Here is a 21,372-nt window from a genome sequence, read left to right as displayed (position 1 = left end):
ATTCTAATCTAGTTACGTTTATAGAATGTAGTCAATGCATTATGTATAAACACTTAGTGAGCATAGGTATTGCAATCAAACACACAAAAATTGATATTTTGAGTTAAACGTTAGCTGGTTTGTCCATTACCTGACTTTCACCATTTCCTTTCTAGGGAATTACATATATATCTGATATTGAATGAATCTGGATTACCAAAAATACAGCATTAAATGACATTGGGCAATTACAATCAATTTATATTTAGTTTATATTTAGACAGTGATTCAAAGTAGAGAGTGCACATCGACTGTGCACATAGTGAAAGAGAGAGAGAGAGAAATTTTGAGAGGTTTTACATTTGTTCTGTGAAATACAGTCCACTTACACTTGAAATTTATCATTTCAGATGATCATAGCATGTAAAAGAAGCAAGTTAGCCTTGGTGATGGTTAAGGTGACTAAGATAATGTTTGTTATGGTTTGAGGTTATTGAGCTTGTAGGTCTCACTGGGAAAACATAGTGATGGACAGTGGTGAAAGGTAACTAAGTATTTTTACTCAAATACTGTACTTAAGTACAATTTTGAGGTACTTGTACTTTACTTGAGTATTTCCATGTGATGTTACTTTATACTTCCACTCCACTACATGTCAGAGGGAAATATTGTACTTTCTACTCCACTACATTTATTTGACAGCTTTAGTTACTTTTCAGATGAAGATTTGACACAATGGATAATATAACAAGCTTTTAAAATGCAACACATTGTTAAAGATGAAACCAGTGGTTTCCAACCTTTTTGGCTTTTGACGTCTTACAAAAAGCAGTGTGTAGTCGGGGTCACATTTCACATGTCTATGAGTTGTTAACAGCTCAATTTACACATTTACACATTTACAGAGACCAGCACACTTCCAACAGGTAAACTACTTATTTTACTTTGCCCTGCTGTGTAATGGAGTCATGGCTCAGCGTGACTACCCACAAAACAATGGAAAAATGCAATAATGTTAGCGGAGCGGAGCAGTGAACTCACACACTGTGTGTGGAGCAGATGACCATATATAGAAATCTGTCATGAGCTGATGTCAGCTCGGGCTGAGAGTCGAAAAAACCGTTGGAAACCGAGCATTCAGAGCAGTCTGAAGCTGCTGCTTTCTGCTCACAGGGATTACTGCTACATATGTTTACTCATTATTTGACACTTTGACCACATCTAATATGAACATCCAACATTGTAACATTATATGTATGACTGAAAATAAGGAAAAGCATAATAGGTCCCCTTTAAGTAGGATTTTTCATGCAGGACTTTTACTTGTTATGGAGCATTTTTACATCGCTGTATTGGTACTTTTACTCAAGTAAAGGATCTGAATACTTCTTCCAGCACTAGTGATGGAGAGAGTTGTGCTTCTATAGGATGAAGATAAGGAACAAACACAGAGCTCAGGGGATAGAACCATGTGGTGTGGAAATGTTTGGCACTTTGAGACAAGGCAGCGGTTGTCATCACACAGGTGATGATGGATTAGCCACAGTATGTCAGTCATTCAGTGTTTTCTGCTGTTGTCGTAGACAAACTGAGATGATCCAGATCAAGATCCAGATTATAGCTGGATCCAGATTATTCCTCAGCACTCTCAGAAATGCACCGTGCTTCACAGTTACTGTGAGTGAGATATGAGATCTAAAAGTTAATCTAGGACTAAAAATACTATAGTAGTACCATACTAACTCAGAGTAGGACTTGAGAGAATGTATGAAGCTTTTAGCAAGAGGGATTACTCCTGAAAAAGTGTGTGATATCGCTGTTTTATAACACTGAGAGCCACAAAATAGAAACTGTAATGGTGTGCCCTTTGCATTAGATGAGTAAACACTGGCAAAACACTTTAAAAAGTAAATCTATAAACAGTTTAAACTGCGGACTAGATAATGTGATTCAGTTGTGACATCCTGGTCAGATCTATCCAATCACATCATTTTAAAATGCCTAAATGAGTGCTGAATGTTGCATGTATTGTGCAGTACTGCATATGCAGAGATGATGTTGCAAACGTGACTGTGGAGTACCTGGAATTTATCTTCTCCACTGTCCACTCCACTCACCTTATAAGTGTATATATATAGAAGTTGTTGGTTGTGTTGGTCGATCCAAGTCATCACTGTTCACTGTCCCTGAGGTATCGACAGATATATGTGGTGAGAGCATGAGCCGTAAGCTCATAGTGATCAATGAAAGTCTCCTCCTGCACCTCCTGGTGACTCCTAACAGCTTAGGATTCCTCTGGGGCTCAGAGAGTGATTTCCTAAGTTAGGAGGGTGATAAATTGATTTTACTCCTACTCCTAAAAGTTAGGAGTGACTTCATACTCTGAGATGCTTGATAAACACAGACTCTGAGTTTGTTTGGGTTTTCAGTTCCAAAAACAGACAACTTTAACTCTGTCAGTTACTGTGGTAACTTAGTCTGTGAAGCTAACCTGCTGGCTCCCTGTCTCTCTAGCCTCTTCCACACATAGTTCCCAGTAAATTACTGCGATAACCTTTCAGGCATCACTAATGATTTTCACTATTCACATATGCAGCTACATTCAATAAATGGGGCAAGAGACAGTCCAGCAGATGGCGATAATGCAACACTTATAGATACCAACCGCCATAAAACATAAAAAAGAAGATGGGGCAAGTACGAATGTTCATATGCGGTGAAGACGTCTCTTATTATTTTCAGGAACATGGGGGGTGAGGAGCTGTTTTTGTCGAGTGCCAGTGTTCTTGTAATATATTTCTGAATCTGTCTAGTTTCCAGCCATTCTATTACTTGTTAGTTATCAACAAGTCGTGGATTCAAATACATCATCAACAGAGTCTTGTGATTGGTTCACTCGCTCCACATGAAAGCAACTTTCGTCAAACAGACGTAGCCATGTACATGCTTGTCCCTGTCATGTTACTGCTTTCATTCATAACACAGCCGTACCAGCATTTTCCCTGAGGTGTTACTAGGTCTTGAGGTGGGAAATTGGCGGCACAGATTTCCCTGAATATCCATCCCTGCTCCCATTCACACATGACCCCATGCAGGAAATGTTCTGGAACATTTCAGGGATAGACTGCATGTGTGAAAGGGGCTTCTCTCTCCTCTTGCTGAGCCTGGAGCAGCTGTCAGACACAGCGTTTCATTTCCTCATTCATTCAGTCCATATCAACACATACATCAAAGTGCATCAATTTGCAGAGGTTTATGTCAGGAGATGGAGATCAAAATCCTGTTTGGATATTAAATTGTTGCTCAATGACTATCTCTACCAACGTTACCGCTTTTATGTGCAATCAGTCATTTCTATTTGCACAGCAATCTCTGTCATCACATTCATATATTAAAACAGCGTAAATTCACCCTCAGCTCACAATTAAATCTATTCATGTCTTTTATTTTTGCTAGTGGGAGTTTTTTTTTAATAACATTGCGACTCTCAAAACAGTTCTCCTGCACAGAAAAGTGTATTGCACATTGTCATATAAAATTTGTATGAAGCTTTACTCCTACTATAAGACACTGATCAATCAATAATCATCTCATATTTAGATTCACACTGCTGGAACATTGTTTTCATATCATATTTTATGTTATATGTTAATATTTCTGAGTGAGCAGGATTGTGGTGCAGCTGCAGACTTTAAGATTTTAAAACTGGGCTAAATGTTTAAAATGGACTTTTCTAATAGGCTGCAATAGTTGTTACATGTTTAACATCATTTCAGGGGCTATGTTTAAATTTGCGACACACTTAAATATAGTAATTAAATGGTGTTGAGGAAAAACATGTAAAACAGACCTAAAGAATAACTTTGACATCTTTTCAACTGAAAATCACTAAATTCATAACTGCTGCCGTGGTTATGTTAGTATTGGAGCTCTATTGATTATTTTTTTCATTCAACATGCATGTGCTGAACATAAGGAGAGTTGATTGAACTGACTCCAATCAGCTGCTCTAGAACTGAAAACTCAAGAGTTTCAGAGTTCAGGGTTAGGTTCTGAGTTTATTAAACCTGCTTTTTCAAACGGGTCCTTGGTATCTGTCTATGCAGACAGTTTTGGTTGTATTTGTCCAGGTTTTGAGATGCCTGTTCGATATTTCTGCCTCCACACCAACACAATGGATGTAAGTAGAATTTAGTTTCTTCTGCTCACAGCATTAACAAATGACATTTAAAAACCTCTATGGCAGCTTGTTTTTTCCAGGAACAATGTCCCTGCTACTCTGGATAATCCACAGAGCACACAGTCTCCACTTTTAATGGGAAGACTTTTTTTTTTTTTTTTGTAGTGATGTATAACTAAAATAAACTGGTTCATACTGAAAGCAGTTCTTATTTCCTGGATGTTTATCCATTTGTAAGGCAGAAGACAAACAAACACAGATGTCTCTGTCTACCTAATTTGAACAGGTATGGAGGTATGTTCATAATCATAATATCATGATGTTGTGAGTAACATCAGAATACTATAAGTCCAGTTGGTGATTATCTGGGGTCTTCAGCCTGGAGTCTGACCTGCAGTACTGCTTGTGCAGTGAGCTCTTTTTACTTCACATGTCCAGCTGATTGAGCCGTTAAAACATTCGAAGGTTTTTTTTACCCCCAGTGTCACAATGTGCTGCTCTGAATAATTACCTAGAAGCACGTGTACAATGTGATCAATCGATGTTACCTGCTGAGCTGTAACAGACAGATCCTGACATGTCTTTTCCCTTGATAAATTGAGTGTGTAGATGACAGTGTGCATGGCCTTTGTTGCGTGATGTAGCTCATCAGCTCGTTGTCCTCTGAAGGTTCATGTTCATCATCAAACCACTTCCACACTATTGAAGTCTCCACAGCAGAGCCTGCTCCAATGTTGCATTCACTTTCAGTCATGTTACTATATCAGCATGTCATAATACTAATATTATGGTAAACATCATTTTTATCCCATTAATATCTCTACTGGTTTCATGAACATATGCTTGAGGGTTGATGAGTTAGACTTTACTCCTTTTTAGAGGTTGAATATTTTGTGGAGTGTTTATATGCAGCAAATATACTCCATATTTTGGAATTCATGTTATTTCTTATTGCCATTCTAAAAAAAATTGTCTTTTCTTCTTTCCTGTTCATTGGGTGTTTAAAAGGGGTTAACAAAGTCACTGAGCCCACACACTGAAGAAGGCATTAGTCAAAATATTTGTCCTTGTTCATGTGAACTATAACATTTTTAAAAAAAAAAATTAAATTCTGTTTCCTCTATCTGGGTGCCAGAATTTCACATCAGTATTTGAAGTTGGAGAAATTCTTAGTAAGAAGGCTCAGTTGTACTGTCTTTTAGTTGAATCTGGGGACAAACCAGCTTCTTCATTTGCCCCAATTAATGTACTGTTGGAATTACGGGTGTAACACAAAGATACCGCTGTATCAGTACCTGTATTCAGATTTAGGCCATATTCAGACCAAATCAGGTGGTGCGGCTTGGTGAGGGTTGAGCGGAGATATTGAGGGGGTCGTGGGCATGCTGTTTGGTTCCACATCTAACACTGGTAATTTTTCTATTGGACACGGACCAGACAGACATTTTCAACAACCCTGTGATAATTTCTTATATATAGGTGGCCTTTGAGATTAGCAGTCAAACAATCTGGTGCTTGTCTGTTAATGTTCAGCCTCAAAATTGCCTGAAGGCAGCTCTTTCAGCTCTAAAACTGACTGACTTCACTCATCACTTCAGACACTAATTTAAATTATTTAAATGACCCACAGGTTTTTAAGACTAGAGGAGGTTTTGGTTTCTTACATCTAAATCAAAAGAAGTCATAATAGTCAAACTGTTTCTTTTAGTGGTTGAAGTATTTTCAGAGCAGATAGAGCTGGTAAAAATCATCTCTGTCTGTACTTGAGCTGACTTAAATCTTACTTCCTAAATATTTTGAATTTATTTCCTTGAAAATTTATCTGGGGCATAATAATTCAGTAATAGTAATTGGTGTCTACAGATCTCCTTCTGCCCCCTCAGAAGCTCTAGAAAAAATTAGTGAATTAATTGCACCATTGATTGATCAAGAGGTGATTATCCTTGGTGATCTCAATTTAGACTGGCTTACCTCAGCATCTAGTAATCTTAAAGAACTTTTTTACATTCTTAATTTTACACTGTTTATTTCACACTCCACTCACCCCAACCTGAGGATTCCTCCAAGTCAGGCTTAATATTAACAAACAGACCAGAGAAATATCCTGCCTGTGGTGTTTTTGACCTTGGTGTTAGTGACCATTGCCTGATTGTTTAAATTAGAAATGTGAAACAGAGGAAAACTGATTCACACATAGTGGTCAGAAGAAACTTAAAACATTTTAATGACCAGGCCTTTCTACATGTCCTTGATTCCAGTCCAATCGCTGACACTCTCAAAATCCCTGATCCTGAAATAGCTTTTAAGTTATTTTACCAATGTTTTTAACTCAGTTTTAGATAAACATGCACCTTTTAAAAAGAGAGGAACAAAATGTAGCCCCACTCCCTGGTTCAATCATTTTGCTTCATCTTGTCAGTTATTTGACAGTCTTAGTGTTGGTCCCAACAGTTGTGTGGAAGAACATAATTCATCCTTCCTTAATACTAGTGCTGAAGTAAACCACTCCTTTAGCTTATCTCCTGTCTCCAGTCGGATGGTAGCTGACACCTTATGCAATATTGATGCATGGAAATCAATGGGTGATGACAAACTGGAACCGTTTGCTTTGAAATTCTCAGCACAGCTAATTTCTGAATATATAATTCATATTTTCAATCTTAGCATTACCTCTGGCATCATTCCTACAGTTTGGAAGACTGCTTATGTTCTTCCTCTCTATAAAAGTGGTAGCAAATCTGAGTTAAATAATTATTGTCCAATCTCAAAACTATCTTGTCTTGCAAAAATATTTGATTGACTTCAAGTTGAAATTTATCCACACATTCCATACTAACTCCATTTCAGTCTGGCTTCAGGCCTAAGCATTGCACTATTTCTGCTACTTCTTTAATTATTAACAATATAGTCTCAGCATTAGATAACAAAAACAATGAGATGCTATTTTTGTTGATTTAACCAAAGCTTTTGACACAATTGACCACTCTCTGTTTTTACTACGGCTTTCTTCTTTGGGTTTTGACAATGCTAGCTGCCTGTTGTTGTTTCTCAATGATCTTTCTGATAGGTGTAAGTGTGTCAAGATAGGTAATATTGGGTCGATGAAAAACTTACTTTTAAAGTCCATAATGACATGTTGTTACCAAAGCTAAGGTTGAAATTGGGCTTTCTTTTTAGTATAAATAAATCTCATTTTCCTTTATTCACAAGAAAAAGACTTGTTGAAGAAGACTTGTTTTGCTCTCTGTATTGGACTACAGGGATGTTATTTATGGGCTGAAGGACAGTTCTGCTCTCAAACCTTTAGATGCAGCATTAAGATTCATCACTGGAGATAGTTATGGGACACAACATTGCCTACTGTATCAAAAAACTAGCCTACCTGCTCTATCAGTGAGGAGGGATCAGCATTTAAGCTTCCCCTCTATCTCTCAGTCCTGCTTTCATGGAATGTTGGTGGCCATTGTAGCCACTCACTGACATGGCTCACCCTGCAGGTGCCAAAAATTCATACAGAGTTAGGAAGATCTGCTTTCTGTTACTGTGCCCCACATATTTGGAATATGCTTAAAAAAAAACTTCAAGTTGACCTCATTAATACTGCTCAATACCAAGGTTTAATTGCTAATTTTATTAATTGTAACTGTCATTGCTTTTAATGTTTTTAATTGTTCTTATTATTATTGTTATCATTGTTTTTAGGGGTGCACGATATTGGATTTTTTGCCGATATTTCCAACTCACTGTGGCTGATTGCTGATGCTGATACCGATGTATGCACCGATACTGATATATGCACATATTTTTTTCCAGATGGCTAAGGAGACTATTATGCATGCAAGCATAGATTGTACTAAGTATGATCAAGAAAGATAATATATGAAGGAAGAATTTAGGAAGACTTAAAACTTAAATGAACCTGCCAAGTGGGTGGAGCAGTAGAGTTTTCATTGAATTTATTAGACAGACAGGATAAATGTGTAGGATTTAATCTCTGGTCCACACCCTGGAGCAGAAGGTAATGCACCTAATACGCTGGTTCCCAATCGCTGTTATAAACCAAAAAGATTTTTTTTCCCAAACAGAGTGGTACATCCTGTCAGCCGAGGTGTTTCCTATCTGTGCAGCCGAACTTAGCAGCTCCTCGACGGAACGTTTCTCCCTGACGGTCCGGGTGCTTCCTCTGCAGGCTCCACTTCACTCAAGCTGCTTCTTCCCACTTTAACCTGAATAACAAACCGAGGCTCGGTGCTCTGGTTGGATCCCAGCTAACGTTAGCCCCGGTTCTGCATGTGGATCCAACCAGAGCACCGAGCCCCGGTTTGTTATTCAGGTTAAAGTGGGAAGAAGCAGCAGGTCTGACGGGCAGCTGAGTGAAGTGGAGTCTGCGGAGGAAGCACTGGACTGTCAGGGTGAAACAGTCCATGGAGGGAAGCACAGTCGGGTGGCAGAGGAGATGGCAACAAATCGGCCTCTCATAATCAGCAGAAATGGCCGATGCTGATATTTCATTTTAGAGCTTTTATCAGCCAATACCGATGACGTGCCGATAATATTGTGCATCCCTAATTGTTTTATTATATTTATATATATTACACTTTTACTTTTTAGCATTGTTAATTTATCTTGTTTCTAATTGATATAGCCATGTATTCTTTTATTGCTATTTAATTTTTTTCTGCATTTATTGTATGTCCGTACCTCAGCACCATTGAAAATGAGGGTTCTCCCTCAATATGTTTTCTGAGGTTTAATATAAATAAAATAAAATGAATGAATGAATGAATGTGCTTTCACATCCAGTAGTTCATAATGGTCTTTTGTTGGTCAGGTCCTGCCATCCCAGTTGGAGTGGATGTTCAGGTGGAGAGTTTGGACAGCATCTCTGAAGTCGATATGGTAAGAAAACCTGTTTATCCAACACTACCTACAGCACCGCCAGAGATTCATGTCACAGTATGAGATGAAGATAAGATTTATTCATGCAGCACTCAGCAAAAGCAGAGAACTTTACAAAAGGCAAACATGAAACAATAAAACAAAAATAAAAGCTAAGTTAACAGTGAAAAATGGATCAAATAGCAAAAACAAAATGAGGATCAATGAAATATGAAGAAAAACCAGAACACAGAATAAACCTACCTAGCAGAAACAAGCACTGTATGATGGATTCACTGCCTTTAAAGCTTCAAATTTAACAGGTTTTTGTAATGTGCTATAGTTGATAAATCATAAATCAAATGACCTTGCTATTATGTTATTCAAAATTTAAAGCTGGAATCAAACATCCCATTAAGGTTTTAGAGAGAATGATTAATATATCTGCACAGTCGACCCAGTCAGGACTGGATCTGTGGGTGCAGATGGTCGGGATCAATTATATATGTGTGTGGTAAAACTTTTGGAGTAGAAGGATATTGCAAGCCCTGTTACTGATGGTTACATGAGGGGTTTAATACTACAGCAAACACCTTGAGCAGTTACTTTGTCAGAAATACAAGAGAAGAGCAGCTGGTGTATCTGTTTATAGCGCAGTTAAATGCATGTTGTTCAATGCAGGAGTCAGTCAAAAAAAATTGCAACCTTCATCAGTACGAGTAGTTTTTCACACACAGCAGAGCTCAGTACCAAACAAAAATAGTGTCACAATATGGTTTGATGTAATGACAGTCTCAATGATTGTAACTTTATATGTCAGCCCTAGAAACAGAACAGACATTGGGGCGTCTTTTGTACCCAGTGGAAGGGACCATAGAGTATCAAGGTCAGAACTTTTAGTAATTGTATTTCTTACCTTAAAGAGAATTCAACAACATACAGATTTTTTTGTGTGTGAAAGATTCTTTGATGAAAATGTACAGAGCTGAATCAGTTTTCACAATAACTCATCACATGTAGTCAGTGCGAAGGCAAACACCAAAGTGAGGAAATCTAATTAAATGTTGACAACTGAAGACCAAAAGCAGTTAAACATTGGCTGGTTTTCTCTGCTGATGGGCTTTTTGATGGTGTAAACAGCAAACAGATTTCCCTTGTTGTTCAGCTCCCGTCAGTCATTTCCCTCTCAGTGTGGATGCAGGGTCACTGTTTCTCAGAAGTCTTACATTTGGTTTCACAGCCTTGGGCTGCTTGTGCAGGTGTTACACTGTGTTTTAGCATGTCACAAATAAACATTTTACTGGTGTAATCAGTAAAATCCTCCTACCTCGAACATAAACTGAATTGAAACACTCCCCTCTGGCAGGAAGCTACAGTCTATTGAACAATGGCGCGTTACATTAACGCAATTATTTGTATTTCTACATTTGTACATTACATGTACTGTTTATACTGTGAACATTTGCACATTCCAAGTCAATATCGTGCATATTATGTTTTAAACTCAACAGCTCTTTTCACTTAGAATAAACTATATTTACTATATCTTATCTTACCTGTTTTGGCTTTAAAGTCCCAGTAAAACAGGAGTCAGAGCACCTTTAGCCTCCAGAATGTGGAAGGAATAATCCAGAGATTTGATTTAATCACTCAAAGATGGTCAGGTAGATAGCAGAACAATCAACATAGGGACACAGCATTACACTCTTTCTTTCTTTCCCACAGGACTTCACCATGACCCTGTACCTGAGGCACTACTGGAAGGATGAGCGTCTGTCGTTCACCAGCAGCACCAACAAGAGCATGACGTTCGACGGTCGTCTGGTGAAGAAGATCTGGGTCCCTGATGTATTCTTTGTCCACTCTAAGAGGTCCTTCATCCATGACACCACCACTGACAACATCATGCTGCGTGTCTTTCCTGATGGACACGTCCTCTACAGTCTGAGGTCTGTATCATTGCAGCATCTGACTCATTGTTCACGACCTATGTTCATCTGCCTAAGAGGAAACATTTTAATTCAAGTCCCATGCAGCAGAAATATTTTCAATACAATCCTTTTACACAGCAGATATTTTGACTTGCTTTACAACCAGTTTACACACAGTAATTACTGGACCATGTAAGTGTATTAGGATTGGGAGGAGGGGGATTGGGAGGGGGTCAAATGTGCCCATCAGTACTTCTCATGTGACACTTTAACCTCAGGGTTATTACTGTAATCAAAAGGGTTGAAGAGCAGTAATCTTCTCATTTTGGATATATTATTTTGCCGGTAAGATGTTAAAAATATAACACTTAAATTTATAACTGATGGATCCCACTATTTACTATTTGCTAGCAGTAGCTGTTAGTCAGGAATTGACTGCTTAATACTAACAGTACAACGGACAAGGCTGGAAAATTCAGCTAAAGCTAGATTATGTATGTAGAAACAGACACACTCAATTTTTAAACAGCAAAAAAGTTAAAAATTGACTGACTTTTTAAATATCAAAACAATTCAGATTGGCGTTTCTTTCCATAGCAGTTCCATACTTTGGCTGAACATACAGACATCTGCTGGAAATGCATGTTTAGCAGATAAGAAGCCAACAGTTTCATTTGTTATTTGGCTAACTCACAAATGAACATTAATTGACAACAGCTGATAAAATTGGGGTGGGGGGATTACATTACATTACATCACTTTTTTTGTAATGTGAATTGCTGCTATGCTGATAAACTGATAGTGATAAACACCTGTTTAACTCTGGGGGAAAATAAAAAGATATTCCAGAATTTTGGAAAAATTATTATTTAATAAATAAATTAGAATATAAAGTGTTCAATAAATAACAAATAACATACAAAGAAGATCTATTTACATAGACCTATTAACATTCCAGAAAGGGAGACAGATATGGGCCTGGATGAGCTTGCTGCTCTACTCAGTCAACATTACATTTCATTCATTACCCAAGTGATTAAAAAGGTGTTTCAACATAACCTGCTGAATCTCAGCTTCAGAGCTCCCTGTTCTGAAACCCCCTGCCCTTCAGAGTTTCAGCAATATATTTGCCATAGGTATCAGTGAGATCTACTACTATTGGCTCCTGCAGACAACTAAGTATGATGCACACACTGTAGCCCTAATCGAAATTGCCCCAAGGGAATACAGTTGTATATATATTTAACCTCATGTTTCAACTCAATGTTGATCATTTCACCTTTTTGAATACTTTATCACACATCATAACATTTGTAAATTCATTTTTTAGTAGCCACTTGCAGTTGTAGCTGATGCTTTGCTTATGTTGATATTTTTATAGTGTGCTAAGCTAAAAGGTAGCTAGCTAGCAAACATGAGCAAGCTAGCAAGCCACAAAGCCAATACTAACCAAACTCTTTATGTGTACTGTAAATATAAATAGTATTTGACTCAAAAAGATTGATTGATTTATTTTCATATTTAAAGGGCACTAGCAAAATATCTAGCTTTAGCTAACAGAGCATAAAGCTTAGGGTAGTGATACATTCAGCAGTTTTATGGGCAATGCTGCAGGCAACAACTTTACCCTTCTCGCATATTCTTTTTAAGTTGCAAATCATTGTGTCCCCTCAAATGCCCCTATATTGCAACACTTACGGTAAAAAGTGTGCATTTCATTTGTGAACACAACAGCTGTGAGCACTGTGCCAAAGCTTTGGGTCTGGGGCTACCACTGCTTCAGCCCCGAATGGTTGGAGCCGAGCCCCGCATATTTCTGCTCCTCAAAACTGGTATTTTAATGTAACAGTGGAACTTCATGTGGAGCGACAGGAGGAGGGGTAGAAATATGGTGATGCACATAACAAGACACATACAGGCTGTGGATGTATTACAGGCAGTGAAGTTGCTATTTACAGTGAGTAAAGCTGTTTCTAGCTGCTGAATGCTCCACTATGTTCACCACCTAGTCGATAACTTTGTCTGCTGTTTAGCGGGTGAGCAGGTGGTTTCCAGTGGTGTTCAATAGAAAATGAGGCAAGAGGTTTTTCAGTATATCAAAGATGCTATTTCATCTTTAAAAGAAAAATGATCTGCTCTCAGCAGGGGACATATAATAATATTTGGCATGCTATATCGGGGCATCTTGCGATTCTGTACTTCTCAGTATGCTTTGTCAGAAGCTGGTCTGGACTCTGGCAATACTGCACAATTCCTAAGAGCAATATTAGGGGTATGAAGATATTTGACTCTAAGCTCTGTTAATGGTAGCTTTAGAGAATATTGTCTTTATTATTTTGCTTCCTTCCTGTGACTCATTATGTCATAATTATATAATTTGAGGCCACATTAAGCTCATTTCGGTTCCATTCATGCCTTCCTTATTAAGGGCCTTGTTAAGGATGATGGGTGGTGCTACACCCTGTGCTTGCTGTTGTCAGTATAGCAGGTGTATAGCAGGTGGAGGGCTTCTTGATTTTATCCCCTTGCATCCAGAGGAAAATCATTTTTAATTAGTATTTTATGTCATTAAGCTTTATTATTTTTCTTGTTTTTTATTTGATGTTTAGATGTTTTTAAAATTATTTCCAATTTTTTATAACAAATTGTCCCATAAAAGAGTGCTCTCTACTGATTAAGTATTGCACACCTATAACATTGAAACAAAAAGGGATTAAAATCAATGCAGCAGAAACAGAGATATCATGTTATTTATAGCATGCCACCCTCTTCCTTGTAAAAACCAAGCACCTAGATTTCCCACAATGCACCTACACGTATTTCACTCCATTGTGAAATGTGTGAAATGCATGTGGGGTGTGTTATGCTAGTAGCAGTTAATGCAGCCTGGAGCTGCTAGCCTCCAGCAGAGATGAGGAGCTGCAGAGGTCTGCTAACCTCATTTCTTTCTAACTCCACACCTCCAGATTTTTTTAATTTCAAACCTGTAGTCTCCAGCCCCAACTAAGGCTGACTCAAGTGACATCACTTGAGGCAATTTATCAGATTTCACATAGCTCCCTCTGGAGACACAAAAGACTTTACTCTTCTTTTTACACATATGCAGTAGTTCTCCCCAACACCTGGAAACACACACTGATGTGTAAAAATGGTTCTCCTTTAATCTATTAAAGTCTAATTGGCTCCTTTTGTAACAAGCTACAGTAATTCCCATTTTTTGACATTTTCAAAAGCTGTTTTAATATCAGGCCTATATGACCATCCTTCAGAGGACTCACTGATTCCACCATGTTCCACAGTATGAAGCTGACCCAGGACTCAGTGGGTGGTCACAGATTCTGTTCTATTTAAAGCTCTGTTCTGTTAGTGGTAAAAGTGTCCTGGTTTCTGAGTGCCACCATTGGTTTTGGACTGAATTCAAAAGCCAATACTGAGATCCAGCTGACTTCATTAGATGCGTTCACAATCAATTAGCTCAACTCACTTCACTACAGGGGGTATATAGTGACATCCCGTCAGGAAGATTCAAGCACTCTGCTGCCACCTAGCGTCTACAGGTAGGTAGTGCAGCCCCCACATTTACCGCCACGGCAGCACCTTAGTAACACAGCGGTAAAGCAGACAAATGAAACAAGAAACATCTGTATTATAGACTTTTTATCTGGGCTTGTAAATAATTTCGTCATTTTATAAAATGACAAAAATGATTTTTGTCATGATTTGACATCTTGTGCATAAAGTCCTATATCCTCAAAAGCAGGTTGTTAGAGGGTTGTTGTTGTAAAATGTATTCCATTAAAGTTGACCTTGTTTTTTATCCAGATTCTATTAAATCTGCTTTGAAGGATAATTGAGCCTTACTGGACCTTATTTTCCCTTTTTTTGCCATCATAACAGTTTAAAATGTGATTCCTTATTTCACTGTAGAGCAGCTCCATGTTTTTTGTGAGCAGTAGCCTTCTAGGCTAAGCACAGGTTTCAAAGAATGAATGCAACACTTTCGTATAGTGTGGTGTAGAAAAAAAAAATCTTTTTTCTTTGACAGTTTTATTCCTATCCCAAACTGCCTCCTGATCTTGTTCCAGGTCTACAGTGTCTCTGTTACTGAATCTTTATCTGCATCCACTTTGCCCTTTCTTCTGCCGTTCCTTTTGTTCTTTCTATGCTGATGTTCCCTGTCGTCTGCTCAGAATAATCAGTGGATTTACTGCAAAACACTGCAGTGATGTCAGGTGGCAGACAGACAGAAGGTGTAACTGCAGAGATAATAACACATTAAAAGAACACTTGTATCTTGAGGGACAGGTGCATCTGAGAAGACAAAGAAAGACAGGATGCTAAGCTCTAAAACTCTCAACTAGAAAATTGTAAAGACAGACAAACAACATTTCAGTGTGGAAAGGTTCTGTCTCAGGTCTGGCTTTTATATAGAAGAGCCCCCCCTAGATAACCACAGATAATGAGAAATAGAATGTTGGGGCTTCTGAAAGAGGCTCTAATTGATATTCTCTATAATAACAATGTCTGAGCTGACAGTGTGTAATCTGTTGGGTGTGGCTCATAGTGATGGACCTACAGTACAGAGAATTATCAGCAACTCTGCAGTTCCCCTCGGCTTTACAGAGCTTTATAGTGAGTTTCAGCTCATTGTTTAGCTGTCTGACTGTAACTTTACTGTTTTGGTTCACTCTCAGCGCTCTCATATCCCCCTCAAATGTGCTTTCAGTGTAAGCGATGGGGCCAAAATTCACAGTGTGTCCACACAGTCATTTAGTCCAAAAATGCATTTAAAAGTTGATGTGAAGCTTATATGAGTCTTCTGAGTTAGTCATATCAAGTGGATATCTGACACATTTACAGTCTTTTTATTATCAAATTCCCTCTTCGTGTTCCCTGCTGAGCTGTGGTTGAAGAATAGTAACAAAAAGAGGAACTTTGGCACTAAAAAGACTGTAACGTTGAAAGATATCTACTTGCTTCATATTAGCTTCAGATAAACTTTTAAATACATTTTAGCACAGAAGGAGGACTGTGGATTTTATCCTCCATCACTTCCATTGTAAGGTCATTATGAAGGGATCTTCTAATGGTCAGTATGAACAGGAGGAATGATTACAGCAAGAGAAACAGGTTTACATGTTCATTTGGGCTCCTGACTGTTGTTTTAAGACAGACATTGAAAAATTGTGAACCTGTCCTTTAACACTAAAAAAAATCAGTGTATGTTGGAGGAAACAGCTGTTATGTGGGGGGTGATTAGTCTTTGTAGGTTTTAATAATCTTTGGACTGTTTCAAACTTAAACTTAATATAACACTCACATGCTATATGTACATTAATTGGTCACTGTAGTCATTCCTCCTGTCTATACTGGCTGTGAATGGATCTCCTCCTAATTCAACTACACTGAAGTGATGTGGGATAAAATCCAGAGTAATATGAGACTCGAGTAGACTGAGTTAGCCACATCCTTCATTCTTACCGCACCTACACTCACCTACACACAACAATAACACAGGGCCAAGTAACCTACATCCATCACTTTATTGCATTAATCACATTTTAGCTGTGTTTTGTTCTACAGTATGTATACTATGCATACATTATGTATCCTCAAAGTTCAGAACAAAAGAGCAAAAATGAATGAATAATGTAAATGAAACATCATCACACAACCGACGCTGAAAGAATACATTAATGAAAGACACGTAGCGCAGAGCCACAGGCAGCGAAACACATTATGAATGAGAAAACTGGCTGTTTTTGAAGAGAACTCATTCAAGTCCAACTTTCCAACCAGATCAGATGCAGTGGCCAGAAGTGACACCATCAGGTTTTGTTTTGAATGCATGACATTTGATAAAAGCAACATTCCTCCCCGTAGTTGCCGAAAGGAAGCATCAGATACAGTTTTCACGTACATGTTAGGAAATGTTGACTGTTATCCACAACTCAGCGTTGTCTTTAGTATCTCTGAGTTGCGCTCTGTCTGTCAGATGGAAAGAAAGATGTGAAGTGTATCAGTTCATTAGAGATGTTTCTTCCAAATCAGAGGGGCAGCTGAGGAGCGAGTGTTGTCTGTCTGATTCTGTCTCTAACTGCATCTCTAGCTTCTTTTCTTTTTTAGTTTGCACTCTGCCAACTAACGAGCAGTGTCACAGCTGACATGAGTGTCTCTTCATTTCTGCTCTGCAAACATTTTAATTGGTTACAAAAATATCAAAATCAATGCAGCAGAACCAGATATACTGTTGTTTTTTATTTCATGTATTCGTCTTCCTTGTCAAAACCTGGCACCTTCATTACCCAGAATGTAACTAGATGGCTGACAGGTTGGATGGACATTCATGTGTGTTAAACTAGTAGCGGCTAATGTAGCCTGGAGCTGCTGTCCTCCAGCAGAGATGAGGAGCTACAGAGGTCTGCTAACCTTGTTTCTTTCTACCTCCACACCCCCAGATTTGTTTACTTTTCAAACTTTTAGTCTTCAGCCCCAACCGATGCTGACTCAAGTGACATCACTTGAGGCAGTTTATCAGATTTCACACAGCTCCCTCTGGAGACACAAAAGACTTTATTCAACTTTTTTCAAACCTAAAGTTGTACTCCCTATCACCTGGATACATACACTGATGTGAAAAATAGGTGGAGTTCCCCTTTAAGATAGACTTAAAGGGCTGGGGAAAAAATACAAAGTCATCCTTTGAGGCCTGTTGCTAACTTTAAACCACCTACATAGCCACGGGTGTGCCTGTGCCACCAGAATCTCACTTGACTTGTCGCACTTGACTTGAGGGGGGTTTTTTTGTTGTTTTTTTTTTAGCGGTAGCCAAAATGGAAATAAGAAAGTGCAAGTAAGTTAATGCTACTTCAGACAGCATAGACTTCAAAAACGTGAGTCAGATACACCCTCTCTCTCTCTCTCTTTCTTTGTGTCTGTCTGTATCTTTGACTCTTCGCTCACTTCGGTTTCTGCCCTGCTGGTTAAATGTTCCACTGTGGCTCTCTGTTTAAATCTTTACTGTGTTGTTGCTGTAGCTGTTGTGTTGTTGCTGTCTGTGGAGCCGGCCGTGGCTTTGAATAAGTTGTTTGCTGGTTGTTAAATCACCTGTTGCTGCTGCTTGTCTGTGATGTGTGAGTGTTTGGAGGCTGTGCAGAAGGTCTGCTGGTTGGTCCTGAAAATATCTTTATTCAGCACTTTGTACTGTACAGTATTTTAAGCCTTGAGGGATGTTTTTTCCATGTATATGATACATGCACTGATACTTGTTGATGTGAACATAAGGTAGAGTTTAGATCTGTTAATGAGTTCAAACCTGTATCAGAGTTTAAGCTTTGTTGGTCTGTAGCTGATATATTTTAGTTTGCTAAGTAAATAAGACAATTGTGCAATAATAGCTTACATGTGATATGTGGATTGCACACCCAGTTGGAATGATTTCCTGGATCAGTTACTGTCTCCCTCCTAACGACCCACTCCATCCAATTATGTATGTGTGTCTGTAAGCACATCACATCTTTCAGAGACAGATTTCTAACAAGCAGTGAGTTGTTGTTCCATCATGTCTTGCTATGGGATGAAACTTCAGCTCTGCAGAAACAAGAAACAGAAAAATAACAGATTCATTTACATTCTAAGCTCAGTTAAATATGGTGTCCACATTATCTGGGGACATTTCTATTACTTTTGTGATCAATTTTAACTTTAGATTTAAAGCAATGTTGAACCTACAGTAAGCAGTTCATCCTGGGTGGACTGTAATGTGCATATATTGCTGAGTTTATTTGACTACAATCCTGCAGCTACATTTCTGTGACTCCTCTCTGATTTTTAATCAATTCTGCTAAAGTCCGGAAGCAAATGGAAATGACACATCACAGCTCTGTGGATGTTTCTTATCGTTTTAAACCTTGAAGGTGCGCTGACACATGTAAGTCATACTATTGTGCTTGATGTATAAATTTTGCTTTAGTAAGTAAGTCATTTTTGAAATGGGACCTGCTGGCGCAGCCTATTGTGTTCTTGGCTGAGGGATTGTAAATGTAATGATAGTTTATAAATGAAGCTAAACTTGGTTAATCTCACACTTTGCTATATTGTTGGATATGTTATGTTTACTTAATTTATGTCAGTGGTATGTTGTCAGTGTGTTTTTGCCATGTAATGGCATTGTGCAAATAACTTATAGGCATAGACTAAAAAAAACGTATGGTTGTGTGGTTACCATTGTTTTATGCAACACTTATGCTATAATGTTATTAGGGAAATCACTGCAGCATTAAATGAAGAAACAGCAGAATCAGATACACCCTCATTTTTTATTTCATGTATTCGTCTTCCTTGTCAAAACCTGGCACCTTCATTACCCAGAATGTAACTAGATGGCTGACAGGTTGGATGGACATTCATATGTGTTAAGCTAGTAGCGGTTAATGTAGCCTGGAGCTGCTGTCCTCCAGCAGAGATGAGGAGCTACAGAGGTCTGCTAACCTCATTTCTTTCTAACTCCACACCCCCAGATTTGTTTACTTTTCAAACTTTTAGTCTTTAGCCCTAACCGATGCTGACTCAAGTGACATCACTTGAGGCAGTTTATCAGATTTCACACAGCTCCCTCTGGAGACACAAAAAGACTTTATCCAACTTTTTTCAAAGCTAAAGTAGTATTCTCCATCACCTGGATACATACACTGATGTGAAAAATAGGTGGAGTTCCCCTTTAAGATAGACTTAAAGGGCTGGGGAAAAAATACAAAGTCATCCTTTAGTAAGTAATTTTTGAAATGGGACCTGCAGCATTAAATGAAGAAATGATGTTGCAGCTCACCTCCGTCACCTTATTTCTTGAAACTATCATATGTTGCTAAGCAACAGTAAACAAAACCAGTGATCTGCTATTGATACAATGAATAGAAGGCAAACACTAATACTAATGTTAATGAGATCAAAACAAGAGTAAAAAACTGGTTGATGTTTGATGTACAGATCACTTTGGTTTTTGCACATCTAATATCCTACAGACACACCTAAATTAATATTTCTGGCTACACTACTGCTTTAAACGCATTCAACTCTTCAATAAGTGCTAAAATACATTATATAATACGATAGAAAGCAAGAAATTGTGTTTGTGTCAGTACGTGACAAAGCCCTGCAGACTTCATTAAAAATCAATGTACAGTCATATCTGTATGTCTGGTTATTGTTCAGTCTGCAGCCAGAGAAATCAGTGTTTCTAGACTGTCCTTTTATGAGTTAACTCAGGCACTAATTCACTCATATACGTGTTTTGCTCAATTTCTACTTTAATTGCTTTCGCATTCTCCATCATGTCAGATGATGCTTAACTTTTGGGTGAAGCAGCGGGGGACACGGCACAGAGAATAGAGAAGTCTTCTGGCAATGTTTGAAGTTCTGTTTGTAGTTAAGCTCAACTCCACATCTCCAAATCCATGACATGGAAACTCATGAATTATTTTAAGATTAAGAGAAGATTTCTCCCATTCCATGAGTCATATTTCAGTCTGACAGCTCACTTTAATGAGCACCTCCCACACAATACCATACCAACCTGCAGGCTCATTTGGATCAGGAATATTTGCAGTTTAGGTATGATCTTATATTCTAATCCACAAAAACATTAAAAGCAGACAACAGCTTCGGTTTGTAGATTTTCAACATCACAAGCAACCAGTGCACCATAAATTCGTCATATGAGACCGACATATTACAAAAAAATGGAGTTAGACTGATTAAGATGTAACTGGTTTATTGCCCGCAGATGAAAGTCTTTCTCACGTTCGGTTTGAGGTTTTTTTTCAGGACAGCAGATTGGAGAACAGAGCGGCAGGATGTGGGAAAGACAGCAATGAGAAAGAAGAGGATTTTAGGGAGATGATGACATGGTTAGAAAGCAAGTAGAATGAGAAGATTTATTTCAACATTGTGTGAATCAAAAAGTTCAGCGGGATATTGTGTGGAGCCAGGATCTGGCGTCTAATCAGTGTTACTGCATGTGAAACAGTATCATCGCCTCAGTTTGAGGCTGTTTGATTTTACTGGTCACCCAGAAAGTTGGAATAACTGAGCAAATTGCCTGTTTAGTTGGTCCATGTGTACTTACACTACAACAAAAATATCATGTCACCACATGCATCTCCAGTAAGCTGATTTCCTGAACATCATCTAAAATGAAAAACCTGGTTACCATCACTGGAGAAGAATAAAGAAAAAGCAAAAATCAGATGCTGTGTTTAGTCTTTAAACATAGATAAAAGCAACATTTTCTCTCACCAGTTAAAATGAGTGAAAGATGATTAGAAATGAATGTCAAGGCTAAGGGAGAAATTGATGGGAAAGGATTTTAGACGACTTGTTGAGAATCTGATATGAGGTGTTGTCTCA

General features: G+C 38.3%; 1 protein-coding gene across 3 annotated transcripts in view; it reads left to right on the top strand.

Moving 5' to 3' along the window:
* gabrr2a (gamma-aminobutyric acid type A receptor subunit rho2a) overlaps positions 1-21,372 on the top strand; it is a 66,384-nt gene that overhangs the window by 16,180 nt on the left and 28,832 nt on the right. For all 3 annotated transcript variants that reach the window (XM_042388596.1, XM_042388597.1, XM_042388598.1), the window contains exons 3-4: positions 8,991-9,058; positions 10,763-10,986. In XM_042388596.1, the coding sequence (XP_042244530.1) occupies positions 8,991-9,058; positions 10,763-10,986 (292 nt within the window). The remainder of the gene's footprint in view (positions 1-8,990; positions 9,059-10,762; positions 10,987-21,372) is intronic.

Source organism: Thunnus maccoyii, chromosome 16 (genome assembly GCF_910596095.1).
Source record: "Thunnus maccoyii chromosome 16, fThuMac1.1, whole genome shotgun sequence".
NCBI lineage: Eukaryota > Metazoa > Chordata > Actinopteri > Scombriformes > Scombridae > Thunnus > Thunnus maccoyii.
This window is presented reverse-complemented; position numbering and strand designations above follow the sequence as displayed.